Source organism: Drosophila biarmipes, chromosome X (assembly GCF_025231255.1).
Source record: "Drosophila biarmipes strain raj3 chromosome X, RU_DBia_V1.1, whole genome shotgun sequence".
In the NCBI taxonomy this organism is placed as follows: Eukaryota; Metazoa; Arthropoda; class Insecta; order Diptera; family Drosophilidae; genus Drosophila; species Drosophila biarmipes.
The window spans coordinates 19,388,056-19,402,590 of NC_066611.1; the positions used below are offsets into that span (position 1 = coordinate 19,388,056).

The following is a 14,535-nucleotide window of genomic DNA, read 5'->3' on the forward strand; positions in this document are numbered from 1 at the left end:
TGGACCGGCAGCACTGGAAGAACCCAGAACAGAAGATAATGAAACTCCGATCGGGGCAAACAAAGCGAGTGCTCCCGATCCGCAGGCAAAAGGCAGGAGAGATCAGGCAACCAGCAGACGGAGACCGGGCGAGCAGTGCGGCCATTGGCCCCGCCGGACACCGGGCATAGTTACCATTCGCCAACCGCAACCAGGGTCGCGCACTCCCAGTGGAGGTCAGGGGGTGCTCCAGCTCGTACCGACGAGCCTCGGCTCTCGGGAACCCAGTAAGCGGGGCATTTGACATAAGTCACCCTTCACCTTAACCAGAGTCATTCGTAAATTTCTAGTTGATCCCAACGCACATCTACTGGAATTTGGAAGCTGGAACTAAAAACCAAAAACACACAACACAAGATGCCCACCACTCAGCACTCGCCACAAGGCCATGCCCACAGCCACTCCCTGGCCCAAGGACACGCCCTCGACAGGAGCGAGGCCAAGGACGCGGCGGAGAACGGCGGCGAGGCGGGCAACATGCCCGACCTGTCCACATTGTCGCTGGACGAACTGAAGCAGCTGGACAGGGATCCCGAGTTCTTCGACGACTTCATCGAGGAGATGTCCGTGGTGCAGCACCTGAACGAGGAACTCGACTCCATGATGAACCAGGTGGAGAACATATCAAGTGGGTGGGTCCAAGGCGGAGGGCCGGACAGAGATGCACTAAATCCCCTTCATACTTCCACTCTAGGGGAGAACGAGAGCAAGGGCAGCCACCTGGTGGAGCTGAAGCGCCGGCTCAGCGATGATTACACAGCCTTAAAGACCCTGGGCGAGAAGTGCGACCAGCTGAACAAGAAGTACTTGAAGAAGTCGGAGGAGTACGCTCCGCAGCACATAAGGGTGGGTAGGCAAGGCCTTGCGACGGGTGATTCATCACCTCTTAGGAACACCATTAAACAACCATTGTAATGCCCCTTTTTCCTGCTAACCCCGCAGGAACTCCTCCAGATCGCCGCCTCCAATGCCGATGCCGACTGTGATCGGCATGTGGAGCACTTCCTGAACGGCAAGATCGATGTGCAGACGTTCCTCAACACGTACCAGAGCTCCAAGAAGATCAGCGCCGAGCGCAAGGCCAAGGAGGAGCGCCTGGGCACCCAGCTGAGTGCCTTGGAGCGGGCCGGTATCTAGGATTGCCGGGGCAACACATTGGCTGTGCAGTCCACTCAATGTTCACCTCAATCCGCAATCCTCCAGCCTCCAGTCTCCATCCTCCATCCGCCACGAGTCGCAATAATAGAGTCTAAGCAGGATAATCAGCAGAGTGGCAGAGCTATGCTGCCGGATGTTTGGATACGGCATTGGGGATCCACATGCAATCCACGAATCGAGGAGCAGTCCTCAGAACGCTCGCTAGTTGTACGCTATATATTTAACACGTGTAAATCGGTAGAGTGGCTTGTAATTCTAATTATACCCCAGAACGGAACGCCTGTGTGTTATGTCCCAACTCCGAATCCAGTCCCACGCCCAAGTCCAAGTCCAAATCACATGTATTACCCAATAGGCTTTAATTGTTTCGGTCCCCCATACGCAATGTCCCCTGGCCAGCCCAATCGATATATTTGTACTATGTATATTTAATAAATATTTTCATTTATGCGGTGCCGTGGTGCTATCTCTTTCCATTTGAGAACTGCCTCTGTGGAGTACTCTGCCTTGAGGGATTCACCTTCCCTTTTTTAAGGACTCATTTTCAATCTAGTTTGGAAATTTGTACATTTTGACTTTAAAATCTGCTGAATCATAAGCTTCTTGTTAATTATTTAACTAGCAATAGTTTTTCATATACTTCGTTGAGTTATTTTATTTAAAAAAAGTTGTGTTATTTTATTTTAAAAGATAGTATTTTATTTTATTCTTATGTTGTCAATAATATTTGTAATAATTGGTGAATATTGTACTTTTATTTTAAATAGTATTTATTGATAAAAACAAAACATAACTCAAACTCTTTTTCTTAACCAGATTTTTTGCTTCAAACTACAAATAGATGTATGTATTTTGACATTTATTTATTTGGTTTAACTTTTGGAATACTATTTCTTATAAAAGATAGATTCCCTTTTTCTGAGTTCATGTTTAGGTAGTGGAAATTCAAAAATCCCGCCTTAGATCAGATGTTTGAAATAAACACCTTTGCGAACTTTAATGATTTTATTTTCAATATCCTAAAATATAGCTAAATTCAAATTCAAAAAAGTATTTAAAAAATCCAAGGTTCCCCGTATCACTGAAAATAAGATCTAGTACCCTTAGTATTTTCTGGTATTTTTGCGGCCATTCATTTGTTGACTTATCGCCCTGCTCCCCCCGATCTTGGCCAGAAATGGAGTGGGCCTGCTAGCTGATAGTGCTCCACCCACCGCCCCGACCTTGCCCTTGCCCCTCGTCCGCCGGGGTCACACAATCGCGGACTGATAAGCGGCACGGAACCCTCGCTCCATTTGACAACAAACCAGTGCACTTGCAGCGATTACGGGCGACGACATGGCTCCAACGCAAACCACCGAAGTGCTGGTCTTCGGCTCGGCCATCATTGACTTTATATGGTGAGTGCGCCCCCCGATCCCGGCCAGAATCTAACCGAATCGAATCCCCCGCACAGCTACACGCCCCGCCTGCCGAGGCCCGGAGAAACGCTCCACGGGCACCGCTTCCAGACGGGCTACGGCGGCAAGGGCGCCAACCAGTGCGTGGCCGCCGCTCGACTGGGCTCGCGCACAGCGCTGGTGGCCAAACTGGGCGCCGACACCTTCGGCGGCGACTACCTGCGCCAGCTGCGCGACGAGGGCGTCAGTGTGGAGCACGTGCAGCAGCTGGAGGGCCAGACGACGGGCGTGGCCCAGATCGCAGTGTCCGACGGCGGCGAGAACAACATCATCATCGTGGTGGGCGCCAACAGCCAGCTGAGCCCCTGCGACGTGGCCCGGGCGGAGGAGCTGTTCCTGGAGGCCAAGGTCTTGGTCTGCCAGCTGGAGACGCCCGTCGAGGCCACGCTGACGGCCCTGCGGCACTTCAAGGGCGTGTCCATCGTGAACGCGGCCCCGGCCATGGAGAACACGTCGCGGGAGCTGCTCCAGCTGGCCAGCATCTTCTGTGTGAACGAGAGCGAGGCGGCGCTGATGACCCAGACGGCCGAGATCGAGACCGTGGAGTGAGTGTACCCCCATAAATCACGTTAAACCCTTCTAATCGCTGTGTGGCCCCTCCCAGGGAGGCTAAAATTGCAGCTGACAAGCTGATAAAGATGGGCGCCAACACGGTGATCATCACGCTGGGCAAACTGGGGGCCGTTTTTGGGTCCGCCGCCTCGGCAGGCGTGTACCAGCATGTGGCTGCGCCGCATGTGCCGGCCGAGAAGGTGGTGGACACCACGGGAGCCGGCGACGCCTTCATCGGCGCCCTGGCCCACAACCTGGCCCGCCATCCGCAGAACAAGCTGGAGGAGCACATAGCCGCCGCCTGCGCCGTGGCCTCGCAATCCGTCCAGCTGCCAGGGACGCAGGCCAGCTTTCCACGTACTTAGAGGAAGGGGTGCCGCACAATAAATCTCTAGCGCTATCCCGACGTACAATGCTCTATTTAATGGTAAGCGTAAGTATAAAAAAACGTAAGGTCCAACTGGCTAGACGATCAATTTGGTCCACATGGGTGTGATTCGATTGAAATGCAGCATCCCGTGGTCTGTGCTCCGCGGGCTGCGGATTGGGGTGTTGTGGGGGGCGTGGCTGGCAGTGGGCTGTGGGCTGTGGGAGGCAGCTGCAGCATCACTTCTTGCCCGACTTCTTGATCCCGCCGCCGACGAGGGGTCCCTTCTTGGAGGCGTTCGCCTTGGCCGCGTCCAGGGCCTTCTGCTGCTCCTTCTGCTTCTGCTTGAAGGCCATGTCCTCCTCGTCCAGGTCCTTGGCGTCCTTCTTCGGCGCCTTCAGTGGCTTCTTCTTACCGCCCTCGCGTCCAGACATGCTTGCTTGCTGTTGCTGCGTGGGAAAACCAGGGGAAATGTGAAAATCAAGCGGAATTCAGCACAAAAAAGTCACGCACCTTTTTCACACGTTTTTCCGATTTCGATTTCCGCTGACCGATTGCCGCAGAACTACCGATAGCGCCCGCGTGATTGCTGCGCTGAGGTGGTACGCCAATCGATGTTTGAATTTCTCTTTTAAGGCGCGCTTTTGGGTTTTAAAAGAAAAACATAAATAAATGGTGAGCTAATTTCTGCAGCTGGAATATAAGATAATGATAAGTCTACTTTTATTTTTACGAAGAGAAAAAAGGGAATGACAATTTTACTATTGACAACCTGAAGGCTAAGCAAAAGCCAGGTGGATCAAGTTGTATAAAATGCTAGACTAACCGAATTTCAAAGAAATTTCTAATAACTCTGAATTAACATGTTTTTATTCGCATCCCATATTGTTATTACTTATATTTACAACTTAAATTAATTACAAATATATTATTAAATACCTTCAAATATGGACCATCGACTTATCGATAGTTGCGTAACCATTACAACGACGGCTATCGATGTTACATCGGTCTGCGCCCACCGCTAGCACATCCGCGAAATAAATAAAAGCGGACGCCAAGTCCGAGCTCCCCGTTCCCCGGATGCAGTGCAGCGAGCCTTGGGTCCCTGAGAAGCCTGCGTGGGACTGGCATTCCGCAGCCGCAGCCGCCCCCCTGCGGAGCCCGACCTCGGCACCCGCGTCCACATCCGCATCCTTGGCCGCCTTCCGCCGAGCCCAGCATCCGCACTCGAATCCGCGGCACCACGAAGACGGTGAGTTTCCCTCCAGAAGTTCGCGCTTCGGTCAGTTTCCCGGGCTTTTCCGGGCGAAACCGGGGGACCGGAAAATGTAGGAAGTGCAGGTGGGCAGGTTACAAGGCTAAATTGCGTGACGGCAGCGCTACAAATTGGATTAGTACGGCGATTGATTCTGAATGGAAGATGTAAACAGTCTCCGACGGTTTCCTGTGCACTGGGAAAAATAATTACCTATTTGGGTTAGGAGATTTTTATAATGGGATATTAAATAAGGTTCTTTGGTAATATTTGTAGGAGTAAAGTAAAGGTCATTAGTTTGAAAATACAACTTTTTAATATCCCTAAAGTAGAGTTCTTAGAAAATGTTTGGGAAACAAGTTATAGGATTTTTATAATTAAACTTCTCAAAATAAGGTTTTTTGAAAATATTCATTTGGAATGTTTAGTCTTATTTCGAAAATACAGATATTAACTTGAAATCTTAAAACGGGGCTTAAAACAAATTGTAAAAAAACAAGAAATACCATATTAAAAATATATATTTCTAAAAATTCAACATCTTTTAGAATTGTTTTAAAATATATATAGTAGGAAATCCAAACATGATTCCTAAAAATACTGATGGGAAAATGCTAATCCCTAAAATCTTGAAATCTTAGGGTTTTCAAAAAAAAGAATATAAGAATATAATCTTCAAAATCATTTCGGATTCCTAAAAAATAATGATACCAAATTTAAAAGATATAGGTAAAATATTAATATTTAAAACATAAAATTTACAATCTTCCACTTCCAAATCACTTCGGATTCCTAAAAAATATTGATACCAAATTTAAAAGACATCGAATTTAAGGGTTCGCCGATTTGTGATATTTTCTCCCAGTGCCCTGCTCCCCACCCGCGGCTTTGTAATTGCCAATATAAGGAATGCCCGAGGCATCTATTTTTATAACTATTAGCATAGTCGTTATGGCGATGAAGTTCGCCGGGGCGGCCGTTATGCTTTCCCACCCCGTGACCCCCGCCGCTTTCCCTGGGGCATACTTTCGGGGGGTCGGGGTCGCCCGCCGCCACCCACCGTCGCTCGCTCATTGAAAAGTTGTCATAATTCAATGAGAGGACCAGGCCAGCAAACGCTTCAGGTCTTCTTGGTGCGCCAAGTATTCATGTATTCCGGGAATACAATCGTAATTGCTAGCATAAGGCAAGTTTCACGGATTATTAACCGTGGTATGACCAGTGTTTGCGAGCCATTAAACCCAAAACCATGGTTTGTGGTTATTATAAAATAATAATACAACGATTTTCGGGCTATTAGCCTATGATAATCGGGTTCGGACTTTGAAAGGTGTTTCGAAAGCGCTTATAGAACCCTTATTTCATGTGTGTCTCTATAAGTAAACCATCCAAAATGAGTGAAGGACACTACTTTGTGATCTAAAAAGTCAGAATTCGGTGTACTTCCGAGCTCCCTGTACTAGACTACAAAAGAGCTCCCAAACTAAGATCTATTTTGGCTGCAACTGGAATCCGATTTCGCGAGCCCCATAATCATAATCGTACCTCATGCGACTCGGACTTTGAGCCGTGTTCCCGACACGCGAGATAAGCGGCCGCCAGTCAGGGAACTGGTTTCAATTGCGGATCGGGTCAGAATCAGCAACCCTGGCCATTGTGGGCAGGCTGTCTGTGCCCAGCTCAATGGGCATAAATTAGCGCAGTGCAGGAGTTTCTCAAGGGGCCGGCAGTTCCATTGTGAAGTCATTGCCGAGGCGAGGCGAGAGCTTATCACTGGACGAGGCTCAAGGGGGGAAGATTAGGGGTGATAGTCAATTGGCCATAAAGTGGGGCGGCGTGGGTGGATGGGCTAGCCGGGTTAGTCGGCGGCAATCAATCAATTTTACGATTCGGACAACCAATTTGCAATCTAATCCGCAGTCTGTCTACGATGAGCACCAGCGCCGGGAGCGGCCACGCCAGCGGGACGCGGAATGGACGGGCGAAGGGCGAGGTGGACGGCTCCCTCGGCCTGATGCAGGACCTGCAGGACAAGTACGCCTTCCTCGAGAATCTGTTCAGCAAGTTCTGGAAGTCCATCATCAAGTCGAATTCCAAGCTCAAGCTGCAGCTGCGCAATGTCAAGTGGAAGAACGCCAAGGCGAAGCCCGGCTGTGCCTACCAGCCGACGGAGGTGGGTTCGCGCCTGGTTTGGTTTACGTAGCTCTCTAAGCAGCGCACACATTTCGTTCGAAACAGATTGAGCAGGTGGCCAATGTGATTACTCACGGGATTTGGATACTGCCCGCCGTGTTTGCGGCCATCAAGCTGTTCGAACGCTCCTCCAGCGCCAGCCAGTATCTGGTTTCCTGGGTCTATGGCGGCGCCCTCTGCATGCTCTTCACGGTGTCCACCTTCTTCCACTGCTCCTGCTACTGCGCCGAGCACAAGTGAGTGCGCTGAGTGCCCTGCCCTGGGTCGTTTTACTCACTATTTTCTATTACCATTTGTTCGCCCGCCAAAGACCTCCCAGCAATGTCAAGGCCTGGCCCAGCCTCGGCTGGCAGACGTACCAGGGCCTGAAGAACGTGCTCCATCGGTGCGACAGGGCCATGATCTACGTGTTCATCGCCGGCTCCTACTTCCCCTGGCTCACGCTGGAGAACACCGACCACTCGGCCATACTCTTCTGCATGGAGTGGGTCATCTGGCTGATGGCGGGCATAGGCATTGCCTACCAGCAGGTACATGAGATCGAAGGCTTGGCTTAAGTAGTTTTCAATAGTTTGAGGCTCCTTAGAGCTTTGGTCCTAAATTTAATCTGAATCCTGTACAGAATCCCTTAAAACTGATGTGTTATTCCCCACCACAGCTCTTCCACGAGCGCTACAAGTGCCTGGAGACGTTCTTCTACCTGGTGATGGGCCTGGGACCGGCCTTGGTGGTGGTCTTCACTGGCCACCACTTCCACGGGATGCTGCAGCTGAAGTTCGGCGGCGCCTTCTACATCCTGGGCATCGTGTTCTTCAAGGCGGACGGCCTGATACCCATGGCCCACGCCATTTGGCACCTCTTCGTGGTGCTGGCCGCCGGCTGTCACTACTATGCCATCCTGGTGAACCTGTATCCCGGCGAGGGAGCCGTCGAGCCGTGAGCACCGAGGACGGGGAACGCAGCAAATTTAGAGACCTTAGAGTACTTAACGACAGGGATTCGATGATTTTGTCAGCCATTATGTGTATTACGTATTCCTATGATGAACATGATGTACCCGAGTCTCTGCTCCACATCTAGCCAAATTTTTTTGTCGAGCGAGTACGAATAGCCGTAGCCATTAGCATTACGAAGTAACTAAATCGAAACGATTCTTGTGATCAGTATCTGCGGTCTTGCCAAAGATTCAAAGTGTGCGAGTGCTCATGTCTCTCCCTCTCTCTATCTGTCTTGATATTATTAGCCATGTATTACCACACATATGCAGGTGTATTGACCATGTACCAGCTCCCGTCTTGGCCATGTGTTTCTCAAAAGACTTTGATCCGCACTCAAAAGGCGAGCGACCCAAAGAAAGTGAAATCGTACAAATGTCCGAAAGTTTACAACCTGAATTTCCACGCCCACCCGCGCCTTTTGAAAGATTAGAAGCCCGCCTAGCCTGCATTACATTATACAAGTTTATACAGATTATACAGATATACAGATATACAATATACCATGTACCCTACAACATATACAGAATTAGTTAGAACTAAGCAGCCGAGCCGCGAGTCCAGCCCCTGTGGCCAGTTTCATCGCTTAGCTCAGGGACTACGATGTGTTCGCAGATACTGAAGTCGGGGACGATTATATATAGTGTACACGCTTGATATTTTGGGGCCTGGCTCGCGATCGGCGGATATTGCTCTCGTGTATTCGTATTTCGGTGTCTGCCGTGGTTATTTCTTGTGCAGCTCGATTAGTTTAATGCGCGATTCTAGGCATCTGCCTGGAACTCCATAGATGCTTGAATAAATGGTATATTTCCACATAAAAGCAGAGTCTTTGAGAGGGGGACTAAAATATAAATATACGTTCATTTTCTTTCTCTTAATGTTAGTAACCTTAATGTTAGTTACCATGTTGTGTCTGTTGCAAATGCGTATATAACTTTTTTGTATATTATTAGTTGTTTTTTAAAGTTATATGTTTTTATATGCATTATATATTCAGAAATTCCGTTTGTTGGCCTTGTAATTACAAAAAGAAATCGAAAGTATGTCCCTTTAGGGTGTTTTGCATGCTTAAACACATTTTTCATTTGTTTCTCAAAGTCTCGAGGGGACTCACTTTATGGGCTGAGTTTGAATGAAACTCTGGGACTTGAAGCAAGGCTTGGGGTCAGTCGAGTTTGTCCCTCAAAAGAGCAGTTGGTATATTAAAATGTCCTGGCTTTGTGAATTGATCGGTAGTCTTCCTATTGTTGAGTATATATTTTAGATTTTGATGACAAACTTCCAAGCTTTTTCCAGTTTTGGTAACTTCGATGATAGGCCTGCTCCTCATCATGGACACTCTGTATGTAATGAATCTCCGCAACAGGCTCGACAAGTGCCTCATCTGCAGTCTGCTCTGTGTGTCTGCGAATTATCTTAACTCCATGATGGACATCTTCGAGTTCACACTTACAGCTTGCAGAACCTTTTACTTCGAGATCGCTTACAACCTCTGGTGCTCAGTGATTTGCATTCAACTGCACAGTGTATTCAAGAGCCGATTCGAGTCTTCTAGTCGCTTCTTGGTCTCCAGCTCCTTTGTCTGGGTAACGCCTCTCGTACTGTTTGGCCTGACCCGGTGGCTTTTGTTCTATTGCGTAGGCTCTCCCGACCAGATAGGTAAGTTATAAAATCCTAAAATCGAAATCATACATTAAAAAAATATATTTTTTTATATATGTATACAAAGGGTTAATCTATTTTTGATTAGCCTGTTTTTTAGTGAAGAACAAAGTGTTCTTGATTTAAGTACTAATTTCAAGACAAGTAAATGGCTTGAAGTCAAGATCACACATTAAAAAAATATTTATATATACAAAAGGTTCATCTATTTTTGATCAGTTTGAATCAGTAAAGAGCAAAATACTCTTAATTTGAGTTCTAATTTCCAGACAAGTAAATAGCTTAAAGTCAAAACCATACATTAAAAAAATATTTATATTCTTTTTTTGCATAGTATGTTTAAATATAGTCAAAGAATAACTTGATTCTTCTTGAATCTTGATTATTGATTTAAGTACTAATTTCAAGACAAGCACATTAAGAGAAACCCGTTCTTGAATCAGGGATTTTCGTCTTGACTGAACTACCAATGGAGATTAAACAAATAAAACGGACATGCAATGTTAAAAACTAAGAATTTAACAAATAATATTATAATGATAACATGCTTTATAAAAGGAAAGATAATAATAATAATAGGGAACTGCGTATTTACCAACATCCTTTCACAGTACTCGACTGGATCAACGATTTCGGAGTTTTTCCTCTTCTGATCCTGAACACCTTTAACGGAATCATGCTTATCCTTACGGCCATTTACGTTTACAAAGCAAAGGGGGCACTGAACCGCCTTACACAGCAGGAGAATCCAGCAAGGAGCAGTTCCAATTTCAGCAAGGAAACGTAAGTTCTTTTTACCTTGGAGTCGGATAATTGTTCCTGAACTAAGCCCTATTGGGCATCTTTTGTAAAGCTTTCTACAGAGTCTGCAAATCTACTCCATAATGTGCCTTGCCTGGATCCTGTTAATGACTTGCTTGCTTCTGACCACCTTGAACGTCTGGAAGCCGGCCTTCAAATACTTTTATTACGGTTTTGGTATTTCCCTGCTTGTTCTGGCCATCCTTAAGCGCTGCACCCGTTTGGAGGAAGGGGAACCAGACAATTCAAATGAAGTATCTAGCTCTGAAAAGTGCGTTGTTCCAAAATGATGGTTATGTACTTATACAATGCATTTTTTAGGGTATTTTTCGGTCTTTGTAGAGTCAGAAATGCCTTTCACAATATTCACGTCAAGGAGTAGACCCTAACATTTGGATTGATTTGTATTTTAATGAATAGCCTTTTTGAAAAGGATCCTTTTAAAAAAGACCATTTTTAAATGCATATATTATATATTATATATATCAGATATTTTACATTTATATATATATATATTACACATTTATATAAGAGACATTTTTATATATAAGACCTTTCTTTATAGTATATATTTTGCAAAAATCCAATAAAAGTATGTATATATACATATATATCCTCGGGAGAGAAAGATAACAAAAACAAGGCAAGTTTTAATGTGCATCGAAAATGGGTCTCCAAAGTGCCCTTAAAAAAGCTAATTAATTTAAATGTATGTTATAGCAAACTTAAAAATTAGGCTCGCAGCTATTTATTCTGCGAAACAAGACTACCGAGAGTCAGTTGAGTTTTTCTTTTGGTGGTGCGGGCCGCAGATTCAAAATGAGCCCGCTTTATGAATTAATTGGTGCAGTTGCTCGACAGTTTATTTGAAATAATTATTTTTTAAATATACAGAGCCTAATAGTTATACATTTCTGGTTAACTACTCCCCCAGTCAACGTGATATCGATGATATGCATTCTCCTGACCCTCGCCGTTTACCTCTACGTCAGGCAGCTCCGGAATACACTCGGCAAATGCGTCACCTGCAAACTGTTTTGCTTGTTTTTTTGCTATTTGCAGTCGGTTTCAACTTACTCTGAGGAAGTTAGGCTCTTACCGAGTAAGTTCAGAAAGCTGTGCGCACTGGCTGGTCCTTACAATTCTTCCCGACTTGCAGCCTACTTTCAAGACTTCTTCGTTTTCTGCGGCATCGCTAATGAAACCTGGAACGGCGTCATAAGCTATCACCTGTGGAAGGTCTTCAGGCCACTAGGAAGTCCCGAAAGCCGCCATCAGTTTCTAATGTACAACGCTTTTGCCTGGACTTCGGCTGCAACTGCAACGGGATTGTCTATTATTGAGAGATACTTCTACTGGTCTACTACAGGTAATTTGGCAGAATTACTGTGATGTTTTTGACAAAACTATGAAATCTTAGAAAACCCGATACACCCCCTAAAAAAATACGAAAATGGGTCAAAAAATAAATTCTCCCAAAAGTGTTGCAGATCGTTAGCAAATTTAGCAAGCTTTCCAAAACAGTCGATCTTTTTGCTGTGCGCCTTGATTTGGCTGAACTATGGCCAAAAAACCTCAAAAAAAGGGAGTTTTTTAGACAAAAATGTGAAATCTTAGAAAACCAGATATACTTCCTAAAAAAATGCGAAAATGGGCCAAAAAATAAATTCTCATAAAAGTGATGCAGATCGTTAGCAAATTTAGCAAGCTTTTTAAAACATTCGATCTTTTTGCTGTGCGCCTTGATTTGGCTTAACTATGGCCAAAAAACCTCAAAAAAGGGGACTTTTTTTTAACAAAAATGTGAAATCTTAGAAAACCAGATATACTTCCTAAAAAAAAGCGAAAATGGGTCAAAAAATAAATTCTCCCAAAAGTGATGCAGATCGTTAGAAAATTCAGCAAGCTTTCCAAAACAGTCGATCTTTTAGCTGTTCGCCTTGATTTGGCTTAACTATGGCCAAAAAACCTCAAAAAAGGGAGTTTTTTTAACAAAAATGTGAAATCTTAGAAAACCAGATATACTTCCTAAAAAAAAATGCAAAAATGGGTCAAAAAATAAATTCTACCAAAAGTGATGCAGATCGTTAGCAAATTTAGCAAGCTTTCCAAAAAAGTCGATCTTTTTGCTGTGCGCCTTGACTTGTCTTAACTATGGCCAAAAAACCTAAAAAAAAGGGGACTTTTTTAAACAAAAATGTGAAATCTTAGAAAACCCGATAAACCCCCTAAAAAAATGCGAAAATAGGTCAAAAAATAAATTCTCCCAAAAGTGATGCAGATCGTTAGTAAATTTAGCAAGCTTTCCAAAACATTCGATCTTTTTGCTGTACGCCTTGATTTGGCTGAACTATGTCCGAAAAACCTCAAAAAAAGGGAGTTTTTTGACAAAAATGTGAAATCTTAGAAAACCAGATATACTTCCTAAAAAAATGCGAAAATGGGCCAAAAAATAAATTCTCATAAAAGTGATGCAGATCGTTAGCAAATTTAGCAAGCTTTTTAAAACATTCGATCTTTTTGCTGTGCGCCTTGATTTGGCTTAACTATGGCCAAAAAACCTCAAAAAAAGGGAGTTTTTTGACAAAAATGTGAAATCTTAGAAAACCAGATATACTTCCTAAAAAAAAGCGAAAATGGGTCAAAAAATAAATTCTCCCAAAAGTGATGCAGATCGTTAGCAAATTCAGCAAGCTTTCCAAAACAGTCGATCTTTTTGCTGTACGCCTTGATTTGGTTAACTATGGCCAAAAAACCGCAAAAAAGGGAGTTTTTTAGACGAAAATGTGAAATCTTAGAAAACCAGATATACTTCCTAAAAAAAATGCGAAAATGGGTCAAAAAATAAATTCTTCCCAAAAGTGATGCAGATCGTTAGCAAATTTAGCAAGCTTTCCAAAACAGTCGATCTTTTTGCTGTGCGCCTTGATTTGGCTGAACTATGGCCAAAAAACCTCAAAAAAAGGGACTTTTTAGACAAAAATGTGAAATCTTAGAAAACCCGATAAACCCACTAAAAAAAATGGAAAAATGGGTCAAAAAATAAATTCTCCCAAAAGTGATGCAGATCGTTAGCAAATTCAGCAAGCTTTCCAAAACAGTCGATCTTTTTGCTGTACGCCTTGATTTGGCTTAACTATGGCCAAAAAAACGCAAAAAAGGGAGTTTTTTTGACAAAAATTTGAAATCTTAGAAAACTCGATAAAAATTGAAATCCACCTATGTTTTTATTTGTATTTTCCAGTCGCTGTGCTAAACCTTGTCATGGTAGCGCTGTGGGCGATCTTGGTTTTCTTCAATGTGGTAATGTTTTTCCTGACTACCATCAACATATGGAAGGTAAAAAAGGAAATTAAGAGGTTTTCAGAAAACGAGGACACTCCCATGGCCTGCCTAAGTTTCGACACGCAGACGTAAGTTCAAGTTTAGAAGCACCCAAACTGAGATAATGTTTCTGGGTTTTCACACAGATATCTCCAGTTCCTCCGGATATTCGTTATGATCGGCATTTCATGGATTCTTCGGGGTGTTCCTTATTTAATGTACTTTTTTAATTTCTATGATTTCATCGTATACTGCACGAACACACTCATCCAAATCTTCCAACTGGGTTTCGGTATTTGGGTCTTCGTGCTCCTCGTCGTCAAGCGCACCACGCTCCAAATGCTCACGGATAGGTAGCTGTGACTTGCATTCCCTCCTCACATTTAAAAAACCTGATCCTTGTATTTTCAGCATTCGTGAAAGAAGGAACAAGCGGCGTATCCGTGCTCAGAGAGCCAAGGACCTGGCCTAGCCCCATCCGAAGAAAATGTGCTCTGTGGAATCGAATACCTTTCAATACTTTACTTTTCTTAGATTATGCTTGCTTTGAATGTCTCAAAATATAATTAATTGTCAATAAATGCTGCATACTTTTAGACAGATTTGTATTCTTATAAGCTAGTTTTAAAGTATGATACCATCTTTTTTATATTTTTATATTGTATTGATTCTCAAGCGCTTCCAATATTTTGGAAGTCCGTCAATAATGAGTAAAAACTTAAA

At 44.4% G+C, this 14,535-nt stretch overlaps 6 protein-coding genes across 7 annotated transcripts; 5 read left to right on the plus strand and 1 right to left on the minus strand.

Moving 5' to 3' along the window:
- Positions 1-22: 22 nt before the first annotated feature.
- Positions 23-1,645, plus strand: LOC108023765 (vacuolar protein sorting-associated protein 37C). The gene is made up of 4 exons (XM_017093405.3): positions 23-266; positions 330-667; positions 734-885; positions 982-1,645. Exons 2-4 carry the CDS (start codon positions 397-399, stop codon positions 1,174-1,176), a joined length of 618 nt encoding a protein of 205 aa, XP_016948894.1. The 5' UTR covers positions 23-266; positions 330-396; the 3' UTR covers positions 1,177-1,645.
- Positions 1,646-2,303: 658 nt separating this feature from the next.
- LOC108023739 (ribokinase) lies at positions 2,304-3,615 on the plus strand. Its single transcript, XM_017093377.3, has 3 exons — positions 2,304-2,597; positions 2,654-3,202; positions 3,262-3,615. The coding sequence occupies exons 1-3, from the start codon at positions 2,536-2,538 to the stop codon at positions 3,572-3,574; spliced, it is 924 nt and encodes a 307-aa protein (XP_016948866.1). The 5' UTR covers positions 2,304-2,535; the 3' UTR covers positions 3,575-3,615.
- LOC108023741 (translation machinery-associated protein 7 homolog) lies at positions 3,610-4,297 on the minus strand. The gene is made up of 2 exons (XM_017093378.3): positions 4,090-4,297; positions 3,610-4,025 (listed from the first exon to the last, which is right to left on the minus strand). The coding sequence occupies exon 2, from the start codon at positions 4,008-4,010 to the stop codon at positions 3,816-3,818; it is 195 nt and encodes a 64-aa protein (XP_016948867.1). The 5' UTR covers positions 4,011-4,025; positions 4,090-4,297; the 3' UTR covers positions 3,610-3,815.
- A 286-nt stretch (positions 4,298-4,583) lies between these two features.
- LOC108023719 (monocyte to macrophage differentiation factor) lies at positions 4,584-8,845 on the plus strand. 2 transcript variants are annotated; one of them, XM_044093429.2, is made up of 5 exons: positions 4,584-4,831; positions 6,755-7,007; positions 7,073-7,263; positions 7,338-7,584; positions 7,650-7,679. In XM_044093429.2, the coding sequence occupies exons 2-4, from the start codon at positions 6,765-6,767 to the stop codon at positions 7,582-7,584; spliced, it is 681 nt and encodes a 226-aa protein (XP_043949364.1). In that variant the 5' UTR covers positions 4,584-4,831; positions 6,755-6,764; the 3' UTR covers positions 7,650-7,679. The 2 variants fall into 2 exon arrangements, with proteins under 2 accessions (XP_043949364.1, XP_016948841.1); XM_017093352.3 differs by lacking the exon at positions 7,650-7,679 and adding an exon at positions 7,686-8,845 and having other exon boundaries at positions 4,585-4,831; positions 7,338-7,557.
- A 129-nt stretch (positions 8,846-8,974) lies between these two features.
- On the plus strand, positions 8,975-11,065 carry LOC122818648 (probable G-protein coupled receptor Mth-like 7). The gene is made up of 4 exons (XM_050888872.1): positions 8,975-9,684; positions 10,299-10,470; positions 10,541-10,759; positions 10,810-11,065. The coding sequence occupies exons 1-4, from the start codon at positions 9,336-9,338 to the stop codon at positions 10,868-10,870; spliced, it is 801 nt and encodes a 266-aa protein (XP_050744829.1). The 5' UTR covers positions 8,975-9,335; the 3' UTR covers positions 10,871-11,065.
- Positions 11,066-11,282: 217 nt separating this feature from the next.
- On the plus strand, positions 11,283-14,360 carry LOC108023173 (probable G-protein coupled receptor Mth-like 7). Its single transcript, XM_017092414.3, has 6 exons — positions 11,283-11,332; positions 11,423-11,590; positions 11,648-11,857; positions 13,733-13,901; positions 13,959-14,165; positions 14,224-14,360. The coding sequence occupies exons 1-6, from the start codon at positions 11,308-11,310 to the stop codon at positions 14,282-14,284; spliced, it is 840 nt and encodes a 279-aa protein (XP_016947903.3). The 5' UTR covers positions 11,283-11,307; the 3' UTR covers positions 14,285-14,360.
- The last annotated feature ends 175 nt before the right edge of the window (positions 14,361-14,535 follow it).

What these genes read in the sequence shown, in the direction of transcription:
- LOC108023765 (XM_017093405.3), top strand. Translation starts at nt 397, where the DNA reads ATGCCCACCACTCAGCACTCGCCACAAGGCCATGCCCACAGCCACTCC. An exon ending in CCAGGTGGAGAACATATCAA is followed by an intron (nt 668 to 733) that starts GTGGGTGGGTCC and finishes CTTCCACTCTAG; the next exon opens with GGGAGAACGAGAGCAAGGGC. An exon ending in ACGCTCCGCAGCACATAAGG is followed by an intron (nt 886 to 981) that starts GTGGGTAGGCAA and finishes CTAACCCCGCAG; the next exon opens with GAACTCCTCCAGATCGCCGC.
- LOC108023739 (XM_017093377.3), top strand. Translation starts at nt 2,536, where the DNA reads ATGGCTCCAACGCAAACCACCGAAGTGCTGGTCTTCGGCTCGGCCATC. An exon ending in GCCATCATTGACTTTATATG is followed by an intron (nt 2,598 to 2,653) that starts GTGAGTGCGCCC and finishes TCCCCCGCACAG; the next exon opens with CTACACGCCCCGCCTGCCGA. An exon ending in GCCGAGATCGAGACCGTGGA is followed by an intron (nt 3,203 to 3,261) that starts GTGAGTGTACCC and finishes GGCCCCTCCCAG; the next exon opens with GGAGGCTAAAATTGCAGCTG.
- LOC108023741 (XM_017093378.3), bottom strand. Translation starts at nt 4,010, where the DNA reads ATGTCTGGACGCGAGGGCGGTAAGAAGAAGCCACTGAAGGCGCCGAAG.
- LOC108023719 (XM_017093352.3), top strand. Translation starts at nt 6,765, where the DNA reads ATGAGCACCAGCGCCGGGAGCGGCCACGCCAGCGGGACGCGGAATGGA. An exon ending in GTGCCTACCAGCCGACGGAG is followed by an intron (nt 7,008 to 7,072) that starts GTGGGTTCGCGC and finishes CGTTCGAAACAG; the next exon opens with ATTGAGCAGGTGGCCAATGT. An exon ending in TGCTACTGCGCCGAGCACAA is followed by an intron (nt 7,264 to 7,337) that starts GTGAGTGCGCTG and finishes CGCCCGCCAAAG; the next exon opens with ACCTCCCAGCAATGTCAAGG.
- LOC122818648 (XM_050888872.1), top strand. Translation starts at nt 9,336, where the DNA reads ATGATAGGCCTGCTCCTCATCATGGACACTCTGTATGTAATGAATCTC. An exon ending in AGGCTCTCCCGACCAGATAG is followed by an intron (nt 9,685 to 10,298) that starts GTAAGTTATAAA and finishes ATCCTTTCACAG; the next exon opens with TACTCGACTGGATCAACGAT. An exon ending in GAAGTATCTAGCTCTGAAAA is followed by an intron (nt 10,760 to 10,809) that starts GTGCGTTGTTCC and finishes TGCATTTTTTAG; the next exon opens with GGTATTTTTCGGTCTTTGTA.
- LOC108023173 (XM_017092414.3), top strand. Translation starts at nt 11,308, where the DNA reads ATGAGCCCGCTTTATGAATTAATTG. An exon ending in CTTCTACTGGTCTACTACAG is followed by an intron (nt 11,858 to 13,732) that starts GTAATTTGGCAG and finishes TGTATTTTCCAG; the next exon opens with TCGCTGTGCTAAACCTTGTC. An exon ending in CTAAGTTTCGACACGCAGAC is followed by an intron (nt 13,902 to 13,958) that starts GTAAGTTCAAGT and finishes GTTTTCACACAG; the next exon opens with ATATCTCCAGTTCCTCCGGA.